General features: G+C 36.0%; 1 protein-coding gene across 4 annotated transcripts in view; it reads right to left on the bottom strand.

Annotated features, from left to right (window-relative positions):
- The window catches only part of LRRC9 (leucine rich repeat containing 9), a 118,959-nt gene that overhangs the window by 90,822 nt on the left and 15,060 nt on the right, over positions 1-13,077 (bottom strand). For 3 of the 4 annotated variants that reach the window (XM_047862263.1, XM_047862266.1, XM_047862264.1), the window contains exons 7-9: positions 10,722-10,904; positions 3,261-3,416; positions 534-730 (exon numbers count right to left, since the gene is read on the bottom strand). In XM_047862263.1, coding sequence (XP_047718219.1) covers positions 534-730; positions 3,261-3,416; positions 10,722-10,904 — 536 coding nt within the window. The remainder of the gene's footprint in view (positions 1-533; positions 731-3,260; positions 3,417-10,721; positions 10,905-13,077) is intronic. The other variant, XM_047862267.1, reaches the window with a different exon arrangement.

Below are 13,077 nucleotides of genomic sequence, written 5' to 3'. Positions count from 1 at the left end.
GAGTAAGAAACAAGTGTTAGCTGTTAGTAGTAGTAGTAGAAGCAGTAGTAGGAGCAGTAGTAGTATTTACAGGGCAAACTAACTTTATCCATTTAATGCCCTAGTAAATAAAAAATTATTGGTCCTTACTAAATCTTCTGCTTTATATGTCTAGTTGAAACTCAGCCAGAGTTTGTTTCTACGTGGCTCCAGACAACTATGTATGTGCTTTGCTCAGTCAGGTCTATGTGGTGAGTTTCTCCATCAGTAGCAGCTCTATTTTTAGTTTGCAGACACTAGAGCAGTGATGTGACAAGAAGCCACTAGGGGGAAGTTTGCTGTGCCTAATTAAGCATTGCCTCTGTAAAAAACTATGTATGTTGGCTTTGAATCAATGATGTCTATCTCTGCTGGGAATGGGACTAGAAACACATTCCGTGTTTTACTTTATAATTCTTTCCACCCCTGAGGAAGAGAACTGAGCTCGACTGATAGCCTAGAACATTCTATCCTCTCATGTTTCAAATTTGAACTAGACAATTCATAAAACATACTCATCTAGTTTCTTGTTCCAGAATGTTACCCTTTCATTCAAGGCATTTAGTTTGGTCAGTATCTTCTGTTGAAGATTTGGCTCTTCTGTGACAGTTTCACACTTCTTTGATTTTTCAAGTTCAGCTACTTTATTGTTATTGGATCTATCGCTGTGCCCTTTGCCAGATCCCTTGAGTTCCGCAAGTTCCCGTTCCAGCTGTTGAAATCAGTGTGCCATAGAGCAAAACATTTTAGTGGAATTATGAAATATATAGTTAATTTAAATAAAGAAAATAGAAATTTAGGTAATAAATAGGCCAAACGCATAAAAACATGCCAAACGTGCGATTACAACTTTGGTGCAAGTTTAGTCAGTCAATTTCTTTTGACCAAAGGACATTCTTAAATACTTCAAACATGGCAGTTCTTTTCATCGAAATGAGAAAAGCAAAGAAATTGATTTTTAAATATTAGTGATGAGCTTCCTTCTATTAAAGCCAAAGTAAAATTATAACAAATACTGGTTTGGGTATAAATAAAATATTTAAACTTTAAGGTAACGTGACTTTTATCACACCTACTTTTCAACTTTTCAGTATTTTTTTTTTAAGTACTTTGGTATTCTGGGAAAAAAATCAACCATAGAAAATATATAAAACATGTATATTGAGATGCATATTTTTCCTCTTGCCTCAGTCTCCTATATATGGCTCAGCACAGCAATGTTTTTATTTAAATTTTGATTGTTTTTTCTTGTTCATAGTGGACTTTTTTGGCATTCATTTGTATTTTTTAAAAAATATTGCATTAGATATGATTTATTGTGATTACTGAGGTGGTTAGCACTCTAATTTTGGGCCTGCAGTGAGTACCTCACTTGTCTTGCCTTAACCCCAGCTTTGTAGGATTTCAAGATACATTGGAGAGATTTTTATAAATAGAAATTTACTAATTATCTGTCCTCACCTCTATAATGGCTATATCCAGCTATTAAAAGCAAATCAAGCATATTTTTAAAAATGTCTATAGTTTATCTAATCTACAGGTATTATTTTTCACATTTGCAGATTTTCCTTAATACATGCATTTGTACACAAAAATAGATATAAAATGATTTTCATATACTGGTTCATTTCTTATCCAAAAATAAATGTTAATGTTTCACTTTAAGGATATCTATTATATTATTAATTCAAGCCCGTTTATTTTAGGAAGAGGATTAAATATATTTAAAAGACTTGGTTTTTAATGGCAGTATACTACTCTACCTTAAGAATGAATAATTCTTCCTCTTTAGTTAAACAATTAGGTAAGTTTCCAATGTTTTGTTGTTATTAATAGTGTAGTGATAAATATCTTATGTATGTAAATTTTATCCAAATCCTTAGAACAGAGTGCTACCAGTAGGTTTACTGGGTCAAAGGCTGCAAGCATTTTTTAGGCTGTGAATACATATGACCCAAATTACATTTCATTGGTGGTGTAGTAGGGTCACACTCATCTTCACCAGCCTGAGTACTGTCACGTGTTACACTTTGACAACTTTATAGGAGAAAATGGTTGTTTGTTCTCTTAATTCACACTTGGAAATTAATAACCAAGTTAAGCTCTTCTTTCAAATCTTAGTCATTTTTTAATTTCTTCTTTTGTGAAACAGAAGCTTATGTACTTTGCTCAGTTTTTCTATTTGAATATTTGCTTTTTGTGTTGTTTATTTATGAATGCCTATACTAAGGTTGTCCATCATGGTTTTTTAAAAAGATTTATTTTTAAGTGATCTCTACACACAGTGTGGGGCTCGAACTCACAACCCCAAGATCAAGAGTCACATGGTCTACTAACTGAGCCAGCCAGATGCCCCCATCATGTTTGCTGAAAACTGTTTATTTATTAATGATCCTTTTTAGTACCACAGCATTTTACTTTTATTTTTTGCAATCAGGTCTACATTCTGTTCTTTTGTTATTTCTAGTATTCCTTTTATTTGGCAGGCTGAGATCAGTTAACCATATTCATCTATATATTCTTCAGTTTTTTTCATGTTTTTTCATTTTTAATTTAGTTCTTTTTTTCTCCCCACTGGCATTTTTTTTTTTTTTGGTAAAGTGTAAACTAAGAATCCAATTCCCCTACCCCCCAAATAATGTATTTTTCTAACACTTGTAGAATAATTATATTTTCTTACTTTAAAAAAATACAGTAAGTTCTTATATATAAAAAGTTCTATTTTGAGGTTAATAATCCTTCATTTTTCAAAGCCTACTGTTGGTAAAGGAAATCCAATTTACTCTAAGTAAAAAAAGCACACATAATATAACTACCAAAGTACAGCTTGCTTTAAAGTTCTCATCTGGTTTTAATACCTTAAAAGTATTATTAAAGGGAAATTTTAGCACTTTAGACCAAAAAATTAATTTTGAGCACAGCCTGAATATGTCTAATAAAAATACAGCTGAAATAAACTCTAATAGATTTCAATAACTTTTGGAATCATACTGAATTACACAGCTTTTTAAAACATTTATAAATTTATAAGCCTCTACCTTTTTACAGTTGTAGATTTCTAAGCACACAATGAAGCTTGGTCAAGCAAATGGAATCAAAGGTGTAGAAGCAAACTTGGAAGTAGTAATAAAAAAATTATTTCTATATGTGTATACATACATATAAAATTTAAAAGATAATGCTGTCTTATCACCAGTTTTCTGAAGATATGGCCACTAAAATTTTACAATACTGAATCTTACATTTTTTTTCACAAAGCTAAATAATTTTATTCTTTCTTCTGGCAATTTCTGTAATTTGCATTTTCGTTCATTCAATTTTTCAAGGTCTTCATGAAGATGCCTCTGAACAGTTTTTATACGCATATTGTAATACATTATTTTTTTCATTGCTGTGGTCTAAAAGTGAGAAAATAAAAACCAATAAATGATCAGCGGAAGCAAAAAACATTATTAAGTTTGGTAGCATTATGGGAGTGTGATATGTTCTGTATAACCACTGGAAAATTTTACATGCCCAATAACCCATAATGATGATAGCTGAAATGGCTATACAGAGTGCTATATTTAAACAATAAGCAAAATATAAAATTCCAAATATTTCCTTTGTGGATAATATTTTAAGTTAAGGCATATTCATATTTATTTCGAGGATGACAACATAAAGTGCTTCCAGATAGAATTCAATTTATAAAATCTTATCATTTAGCTAATAAAGCATATTGCTAAAAAGCAAATAGGTCACTGCATTATTCCTATTTAATTAACTTAGGGAAAAATACATCAAAAGCATTAAAAGCAAATGTAACATTATTCATTTTTTAAAAGCATGGGTAAGAAATAGAATTTGATTTCCCCCCCAATTCTATAAAAGGATGCTCTAAATAAACTTTAGATTGAGCAAATGACTAAATTGTCAACCTAATCCCATTACCTAGAATATCTTAATACCAGTGGATTATCTAGTTATAATAAATATATAATAAATAGATTAAATCTACTATTAAGAAATACACCAGCTAAATGGTACCTACAAGTAATTTTAGTCAAAAGGAACTAGCTGAAGAGAAAATAAGCAAATCAGATGCACTATTAAATGTGACCTAGGGGCGCCTGGGTGGTGCAGTCGGTTAAGCGTCCGACTTCAGCCAGGTCACGATCTCGCGGTCCGTGAGTTCGAGCCCCACATCAGGCTCTGGGCTGATGGCTCAGAGCCTGGAGCCTGTTTCCGATTCTGTGTCTCCCTCTCTCTCTGCCCCTCCCCCGTTCATGCTCTGTCTCTCTCTGTCCCAAAAATAAATAAACGTTGAAAAAAAAATTTTTTTTAAATGTGACCTAGTTTTAACTGTTTACCTGAAATAATGAAGATATTTCTCTTTATTAGGTTATCTGTACCTTAAATAATTTGGAAGGCTTGTATACTGTTCTGGACATGTATTTTCATAGATGCAGGCTCTTGTTATGTGATTTATTTGTTAGAAAGTGGATAATCAAGATCCCAACAGAATTATTTGGCATAAAATATAGAATAGACAGTTATATGGCATGATGAACAGGCCAAAAGAATTCCCTTTGCCAACATATTATGAAGTTCTGAGATTGAAATCACTAAATTCCTCTATAAAAAATAAGGCATCAGTAACAGAGAACAGTTCAGAAAAAACACGCTTGTAAGATGATGATTAATAGATAAAAAATTCCTGATAAAGAAGAGTTTATTTTGGAAAGGCAACTGAGAAGAAAAACAGTAATTAAAGAAATGACAAGTGGTGTTAATTTTTTGCCTATTTGGAGAAAATGGAAAATCCAATAAAGAATGCTTTGAGTCAGTGTAAAAATTTTCTATTGAATTCTTAAATCTAAAACAAGAGAACGTGGGTAAAGATAGGATTGCTAAATAAAAGATAAGATTCTAAGTGAAATTTGAACTTCAGGTAAATAATAAATCATGTTTGGCACAAAAACAGACACATAGACCAATGGAATAGAATAGAAACCCCAGAACTAGACCCACAAACGTATGACCAACTCATCTTTGACAAAGCAGGAAAGAATATCCGATGGAAAAAAAGACAGTCTCTTTAACAAATGGTGCTGGGAGAACTGGACAGCAACATGCGGAAGATTGAAACTAGACCACTTTCTCACACCATTCACAAAAATAAACTCAAAATGGATAAAGGACCTGAATGTGAGACAGGAAACCATCAAAACCCTAGAGGAGAAAGCAGGAAAAGACCTCTTTGACCTCAGCCAAAACAATTTCTTACTTGACACATCCCCAAAGGCAAGGGAATTAAAAGCAAAAATGAACTACTGGGACCTTATGAAGATAAAAAGCTTCTGCACAGCAAAGGAAACAACCAACAAAACTAAATGGCAACCAACGGAATGGGAAAAGATATTTGCAAATGACATATTGGACAAAGGGCTAGTATCCAAAATCTATAAAGAGCTCACCAAACTCCACATCTGAAAAACAAATAATCCGGTGAAGAAATGGGCAGAAAACATGCATAGATACTTCTCTAAAGAAGACATCCGGATGGCCAACAGGCACATGAAAAGATGCTCAACGTCGCTCCTCATCAGGGAAATACAAATCAAAACCACACTCAGATATCACTTCACGCCAGTCAGAGTGGCCAAAATGAACAAATCAGGAGACTATAGATGCTGGCGAGGATGTGGAGAAACGGGAACCCTCTTGCACTGTTGGTAGGAATGCAAATTGGTGCAGCCACTCTGGAAAACAGTGTGGAGGTTCCTCAAAAAATTAAAAATAGACCTACCCTATGACCCAGCAATAGCACTGCTAGGAATTTACCCAAGGGATACAGGAGTACTGATGCACAGGGCCACTTGTACCCCAATGTTTATAGCAGCACTCTCAACAATAGCCAAATTATGGAAAGAGCCTAAATGTCCATCAACTGATGAATGGATAAAGAAATTGTGGTTTATATACACAATGGAGTACTACGTGGCAATGAGAAAGAATGAAATATGGCCCTTTGTAGCAACATGGATGGAACTGGAGAGTGTTATGCTAAGTGAAATAAGCCATACAGAGAAAGACAGATACCATATGGTTTCACTCTTATGTGGATCCTGAGAAACTTAACAGAAACCCATGGGGGAGGGGAAGGAAAAAAAAAAGAGGTTAGAGTGGAAGAGAGCCAAAGCATAAGAGACTCTTAAGAACTGAGAACAAACTGAGGGTTGATGGGGGGTGGGAGGGAGGAGAGGGTGGGTGATGGGTATTGAGGAGGGCACCTTTTGGGATGAGCACTGGGTGTTGTATGGAAACCAATATGACAATAAACTTCATATATTGAAAAAAAATAAAAATAAAAAATAATAAATCATGTTTGAGTATAAGTGAATAATTATAACTAAGTTTAATAAATACGATATTAAAACATTATGTGTTGCTTGCCCAAATTTCAAATCTAACTTGGGAGTCCCTTGGCAGAGGGGGGACAAAAAATACTGCTTTTATTTTGTTTTTAATTTTTATTTTTGAATAAGTAATATGCTCATGTTTCAAACACCAAAATAATTGAAAAATACACAATGAAAAGTACTTCCCACACCTGCTTCCCATCAGCCCAGGTGCCCCACTTTCCACAGATAGCTACTAATTTCAGTTTCTAGTGTATCCTCGCAGTTTCTTCTACTTTATTATTTTTAAATTTTATTTATTTTAATAGAGAAAGCATGAGTTGTGGAGGGGCAGAGAGAGAGAAAGAGAATCCCAAGCAGGCTGTGCACACAGCCCCATGCAGGGCTTGAATCCACAAGCTGTGAGATCATGACCTGAGCTGAAGTCAGATGCTTAACTGACTGAGGCACCCAGGCGCCCCATCTTCTACTTTATTTTTATATTTTATTAAGACTATACCTATATCTACGTTTGGGAACATAAATTGTGATATTTTACTATTTCTGAACTCTTCAATGATCACTTAGTGCGTCATAACAATAAGAGTTATTAATCAGGGTTTTTTTTGTCCTTGAGAGTATATACTAAGATTTCATAAAAATGGGGAAGACTATGTTGTAAACTGTACATAAACAGTAAATCAACTTTGTAGGCTTACTATATTCAACTTGCTTTTCTGTGTTTGGATTTTGAGAATGTCAGACTCATTTTCACTATTCCACTTTGGCGGAATTACTTGTCCGTTACAGTTTAAAAAAAAAAAAGTGTTGTTTTTTTTTTTGTAAAATAGTCTAACTATAATGCTAAATTCAGTTGCATGTTTGTATGAAGTTAAGATAAAACATGTTCCATTTGCTTCTTTGAATACCAAAAAAGAATGAAAAGTCATAGGCTCAACTACAGTTTCATAGTGGTTATTTTTACAGTACTTAACAATTCAAATGTACTTTTATGCCCATTAACTCATTGGGTCCCTACAATAACATTTAGGACAGGTAGTATTTTTATCATCACTATTTTAATAGTTCTGAGAAAGCTGAAGTTTTGGAAGGGAAAGGCCTTGCCTGAGTGGCAGGTTGTGATGGACGCAACTGGAGCTTGAATCCAAGTCTTCTGATTTGAACTCCCATGTTCTTCCCTCTTTCCCATGCTGACTCCCTGCTGGTCCTCCTGACTTTCCTTGTCACTTATAGTTTACACAAACTACTCCACAGCCATGGGTGAAAATTTGAAGAATCGACAGTACTCTGCTCAAGAGTTTACCACATTGGAGAACTGCCACCACCCTCGCACAACCTGTCTTCGTATGAATGGTAATGAAGAAAGCACCTTGGGAATCTATATGCAATTCTTACATAAAAACACTTTGAATGTGAAAAATCATCTTGATCTAAATCAAAAGTTGAGCAATATTAGTCTATAATATATCCTATTTTTGCCTTAAAACGGTGAAGAAAGGATAAATATTTTATAGTGGGAAAACTGAAATATAATGACATAATTTAAGAGAAGATATCAGGAATCGTGTAACAATTCTTTATTTTGTTCTTTAAATACTACTACTTCTGACATATACAAGACTAAACCGAACGTATGACAATCTTAGGCAGAATGTCAAAAGAACCTGCTTTTCTTAGTTCTCTTCTTCCATCTCATCAGCAGGTTCCTCCTCCCTCCCCAGTCTCCAACACCCAACTGACACACTTCTCCATTTACACCATTCCCTTGGTGATTTATCCAGTCCCTGGCTCCACGTACCATCTTTCTGCCTTCAATTCTCATATTTATATCTCCAACCCAGGCAACCCTCTTAAATAGCAGACTCATGTACCCAATTACTTTTTGAACATATCCTCTTACATGTTCAAAAGATTGCTCAAAATTATATGTCTGAAATTAAACCATGATTCTTCCTTTCAACAGACTTCTTCCATATTCTTCCTCATCTCATCAAACAGTGACTTCTTCCCTCCTTCAGTTGCTCAGGCCAGTAGCTTGGAATTATTGTTTCTTTCTTTCCTCTGCATTTCACATCCACTCTATCAGCAAATCCAGATGGGTTCCCCCTTCTAACTACTACAGAATATGACTACTTTTCACCACCTCTTCTACTATCACCTTATTATATCAAACCATCAACACCTCTCATCCAAGTGACTGGGATCTAACTGGTTTCTCTGTGCTCATCTTTTCCCTCAAATCCTCTATTCTTAACCCATTAGCCAGAAGGATCCCTTTAAAAATTTTTTAAATGTTTATTATTTGAGAGAGACAGAGAGAGACAGAGAGACAGAGAGACAGAGAGAGACAGAGAGCAAGCAGGGAAGGGGCAGGGAGAGAGAGGGAGACACAGAATCGGAAGCAGGCTCCAGGCTCTGAGCTGCCAGCACAGAGCCCAACACAGGGCTCAAACCCACAGACCGTGAGATCATGACCTGAGCGGAATGAAGTTGGCCGCCTAACCAACTGAGCCACCCAGGCGCCCCCAGAAGGATCCCTATAAAACATAAGTAACATAAGTCATTTTGTCTCTCCTCTGCTCAAATTTTTCCAGGGGCTCCGCCTCAAAGTAAAAGCCAAAGTGTTTCTAACATCCTACAGTCTCATCTGATCTCCCCACCCCCCAATTCCTGTCTTCATCTCTTCTCTTCCTCTCACTTACTCAGCTCCACCCACACTAACCTCCTGTTCTTCAAATATGAGAGGCAGGCTCCTGCCTCAAATTCTTTGCATTTGCTGATCCCTGAAAAGCTTGCTCCCTTACTTCCTTCGGTCTCTGGCCAAGTGTTGCCTGAGGAATCCTCTCCCAATAATTCTATATACAATAACCAACACTTCTCCCTCTGCCCCTACCTATAATTCTGTTTCCTTCACCCTTGTTTTATTTTTTTCCATAGCATTTATCACTATCTGACATACTAGTTGTTTTCTTATTTAGTTTCTGAGTATCTGTCTTCTCTCATAAGAGTGTAAGCTCCAAGCAAGCAGAGATTTTGTCTGTTTTGGTCATTCTATATCTCTAGGACCTGAGGTGTGCCTGGAATGTAATAGGTATTAAATATTTGGTAGATAAGTTAATAAGCCAAGTAATTTCATTACCAGCTCACCTTTGAAGAAACTGACTAATGTAGAACTCTGCAGATGATAACAGAAATCTTAAAAAAATATGATTGTCACTGTGAAGTTTTCCCGTTATTTTTGACTTAATGGTGTTAGAGGAGACATTCTTCCCTGAATCTCCAAAGACTCTGAACATCTGCTAGTAGACAAGAACTCTAGCCCTTTGCTTGATATTGCAAGACAGTTCACTTTTCAGACTGGGATGGGAGAGAGGATAATCTCAGTTTTGGAAAAAAGAGAGGAGAGAATGGAAGCTAAGAATAAATCCTCAGGCTGGCAAGACAAGAGAAACAAGATAAATGGATAAAGGCATTCTTTATCTATGTTGACATGATGGATGAACCACAAGGAAAGAAGGGGAGGGCCTCATATGGGGACATCCATGTGCATCCACACTCTAGATACTCAAAACCTGTCTACTGGACGATTAACTGCACAAACGAATGTGGCTCACTGGACTGGAAGGAGAAGAAGAACCATAATCTGGAAAGACTATTAATAAATATGGTGAATTCCTATGCACTCCATTCTGAAATTATATATAGGTCCTTTGGTGGCACATGAAAGGAGCCAGCCCCTTTACTGGGAGGTTCACCATCAGTGGCCGCCTAGGAATGGCTCTCTTCAAGATTTGAGAGATCTCCTAGATTCTGGCAGTGTGCGTAGATATACTTCTAGAGAGCCCCAAATCATCTTAATTATATTAAAGTCTACCTAATTCCAGAATACTACCATCAACTATGGATATTTTCTAATTTTGATATGTATTCCATATGAGTATTCCAAATGAGAGGAGGTTACTTGTTTCATTACTACTTTACTTTGGCCTTATTAATTTTTATGTATATAGCACTAGTTCACTTCTTCTTAACACTGATGATCATTTTTCAGATTTATTTCTTTTATAAATTCTAATGTTTTTCTCTTATTTTGCCTTCTAGTACTGTCAAGAACATTGAGATTCTAGTACTAATATTATTATTTATATATACTCATATGAAATATCCAGCTCCTTGGGACAAAAGTAGAGTTGGTGACAAGAACTGACAAGATACTACTACCTACCATATGTGGACATAGCCAGAAAGAAGCAGTTAATTAAACTTAAGTCACAGATTTCTGATTAAAGATGCACTTACATCTGCCAGTTCCTTGATCTGTTTTGCTGACACATCAAACGTGTCAAGTCTTTGAAGGCTAGGCAAGTGATATAATACATGTGTGGAATAATTACACAGCAGACAAACTGGATTGGTTTTATATTGAGGATCATTCAGACATAAATCCTTTAAGTGACGCAGCCTGGTTAAGTTAGTGAGGTCCTAAAACAACAGCAATGATAATGTTCAATTAATTAATTGCAACTGTCCATTTCTTTTTTTATATACCCATTATATAATCTCTATATAAAAGATTTTAAGTAATTTTAAGTAATCTCTATACCCAACGTGGGGCTTGAACTCATAACCCTGAGATCAACAGTCTCATGATCCACTGACTAAGCCAGCCAGTCATCCCACAACTGACCATTTCTAAAGGGGCCATTTGAACACTTAAGATCACCCATAATTTAATGTAATGCATTTTAATATGTGCTTAAACATTTTAAAGTGATTTAGATGGATAAAATGTTTTTTTTCCTCTAGTGAAAAACATGTTAACTACATGAAGAATAGATAACAATAGTTAAATAACAGACTCTCTAAACTATGCATTTTAAAAATAAAAGACCAAAGAGTATTTACTAAATCATGTATTCCACCTGGAACCTTGGAGTCAGTCACTTGAGCACATATATTTTTTAAGATAACGTTGCCCCCTCCACGCAGCCCCTTTGCTAACTATTGCCCCTACTGTCCGCAGGTCTCCTGCTTCCTTCACCGCCATTTCCCACCCTTACCACCCTAGGAAGGGTGCTTACCATTCTCCTGGACCTCCAGATCTGTTTTTCTCACCAAAGGCTAGGGGACACCTGTTCTATTATATGCAGCACTGAATTCCTGATTTTTAGGGCTTTTTGTTTGTTTTCTGTAAATGCCCTTTCTACCAGTTAATGGCAACTAAAACCTAGCTTTCTCCTGAGAGCCCCTTTTTCCTCACATTCATTGGAGGGGAAGGGATAGATAATGCACTTCCAGGCCAATGTCTCTCCTGAACATATTTTACACTGAAGTTTAGGTCCTTGTTTACACCTTCCTTTATTTGGTACCTGGTCCCTGCTTAACTCTTCAGTCTTTCCTCTTCTACTGCAACTTTGACATTTCATGTTTTAGTTGTGCTGAGCAACTTGAAATTTCAGAATGTGCCAGACCCTACCTTATCTTTATACCTTCATTCGTGCTGCTGCCTTTGAGTGGATTGAACTTCATCCCAGATTTACCTCGTCTTTCCTGGGAGTCTTGTTTCATCCCCCAAGCTTGGGGTAGAGTCTCCTCCTACGAACTCTCTTAGCCACTGGGTTTACCTTTGTTATAGAATTTATCACAACTCTATTACTAATTTCTTATGCACACACAAGTCTATAAGCTAAGAGTCTATATGGGCTTTGGCCCTCAGTCTACAAGGTTAGAATGGTGATTGCATTTTTAAAGTGTTGAAAAAAAAACTAAGGAAGAATTCACGACAGAGGCCTGGTGTAGAAGGGTACTATGGTGGGGCTTGCCTTCAACAGATGTAATGCTAATTAGTAGATTCAGAATCAGAGTTAAAGGAAATCCAAAGCAAAAACCAGGAGGTACTAGTCCTAAAAATAAAGTACAAATGGAATGAGGAAGTAAGTAGTGAAGTCAGGCTGCTGGAGTCAAGAGTAAGACAGGGTCAGGTGACCAATGTGACTTGGTTCACTGGCTGGCCCTGAGGCTCTTACTGGGCTCATGGCAGAAGTGGGACTAAGCAGAGCTGCTCTGAAATGGAGATTTCTGGACAGAGTTGTGCAAAGAATTATTTGGTCAAATTCTGCAGGAGCAAGGAAGGTAAACCATTAGACTGTTCCAAGGAGAAAACACTGTCTGATTTCTGGGTGGCTATGTTGCCTTTGACCATCAGTCAGGGCTATGGTGGATAGGAACTTTGAAGTCTTACACAGGAACTTCCCCTAACCCCCACCTACACTCAAAAGTCAGATGACACTGGAGTCTACAAAAGCACAGAATCTCACTAAAAGTTAGGGTTGTGGTAGCTGGTATGGACAGAAAGTGGCACAGAAGTTATTCCATCACCACCAGGATAGTATCTTTTTAGGGTGGGTGGAAAGCTTAGAGATAAAAATTCAAGGTAATAGTGTTTCGAGAACATTCCTAATGTGAGAATAGTAAAAGTTGCTGTGAATCATGTTTCAATGTTTTTCTGAAAAATAGCCATTATTTTAGAGAACTGTTTAAGTTTTATCCCATATAATAAATTTTTACAATCCAAATTTGTATCCTCATTTTTTGATGAGATTGAAATAGAATAGGTTAATGTAATGAAAATGGTAGTAATAATAAAATAGCATAT

Source organism: Prionailurus viverrinus, chromosome B3 (assembly GCF_022837055.1).
Source record: "Prionailurus viverrinus isolate Anna chromosome B3, UM_Priviv_1.0, whole genome shotgun sequence".
Taxonomy (NCBI): Eukaryota; Metazoa; Chordata; class Mammalia; order Carnivora; family Felidae; genus Prionailurus; species Prionailurus viverrinus.
This window is presented reverse-complemented; position numbering and strand designations above follow the sequence as displayed.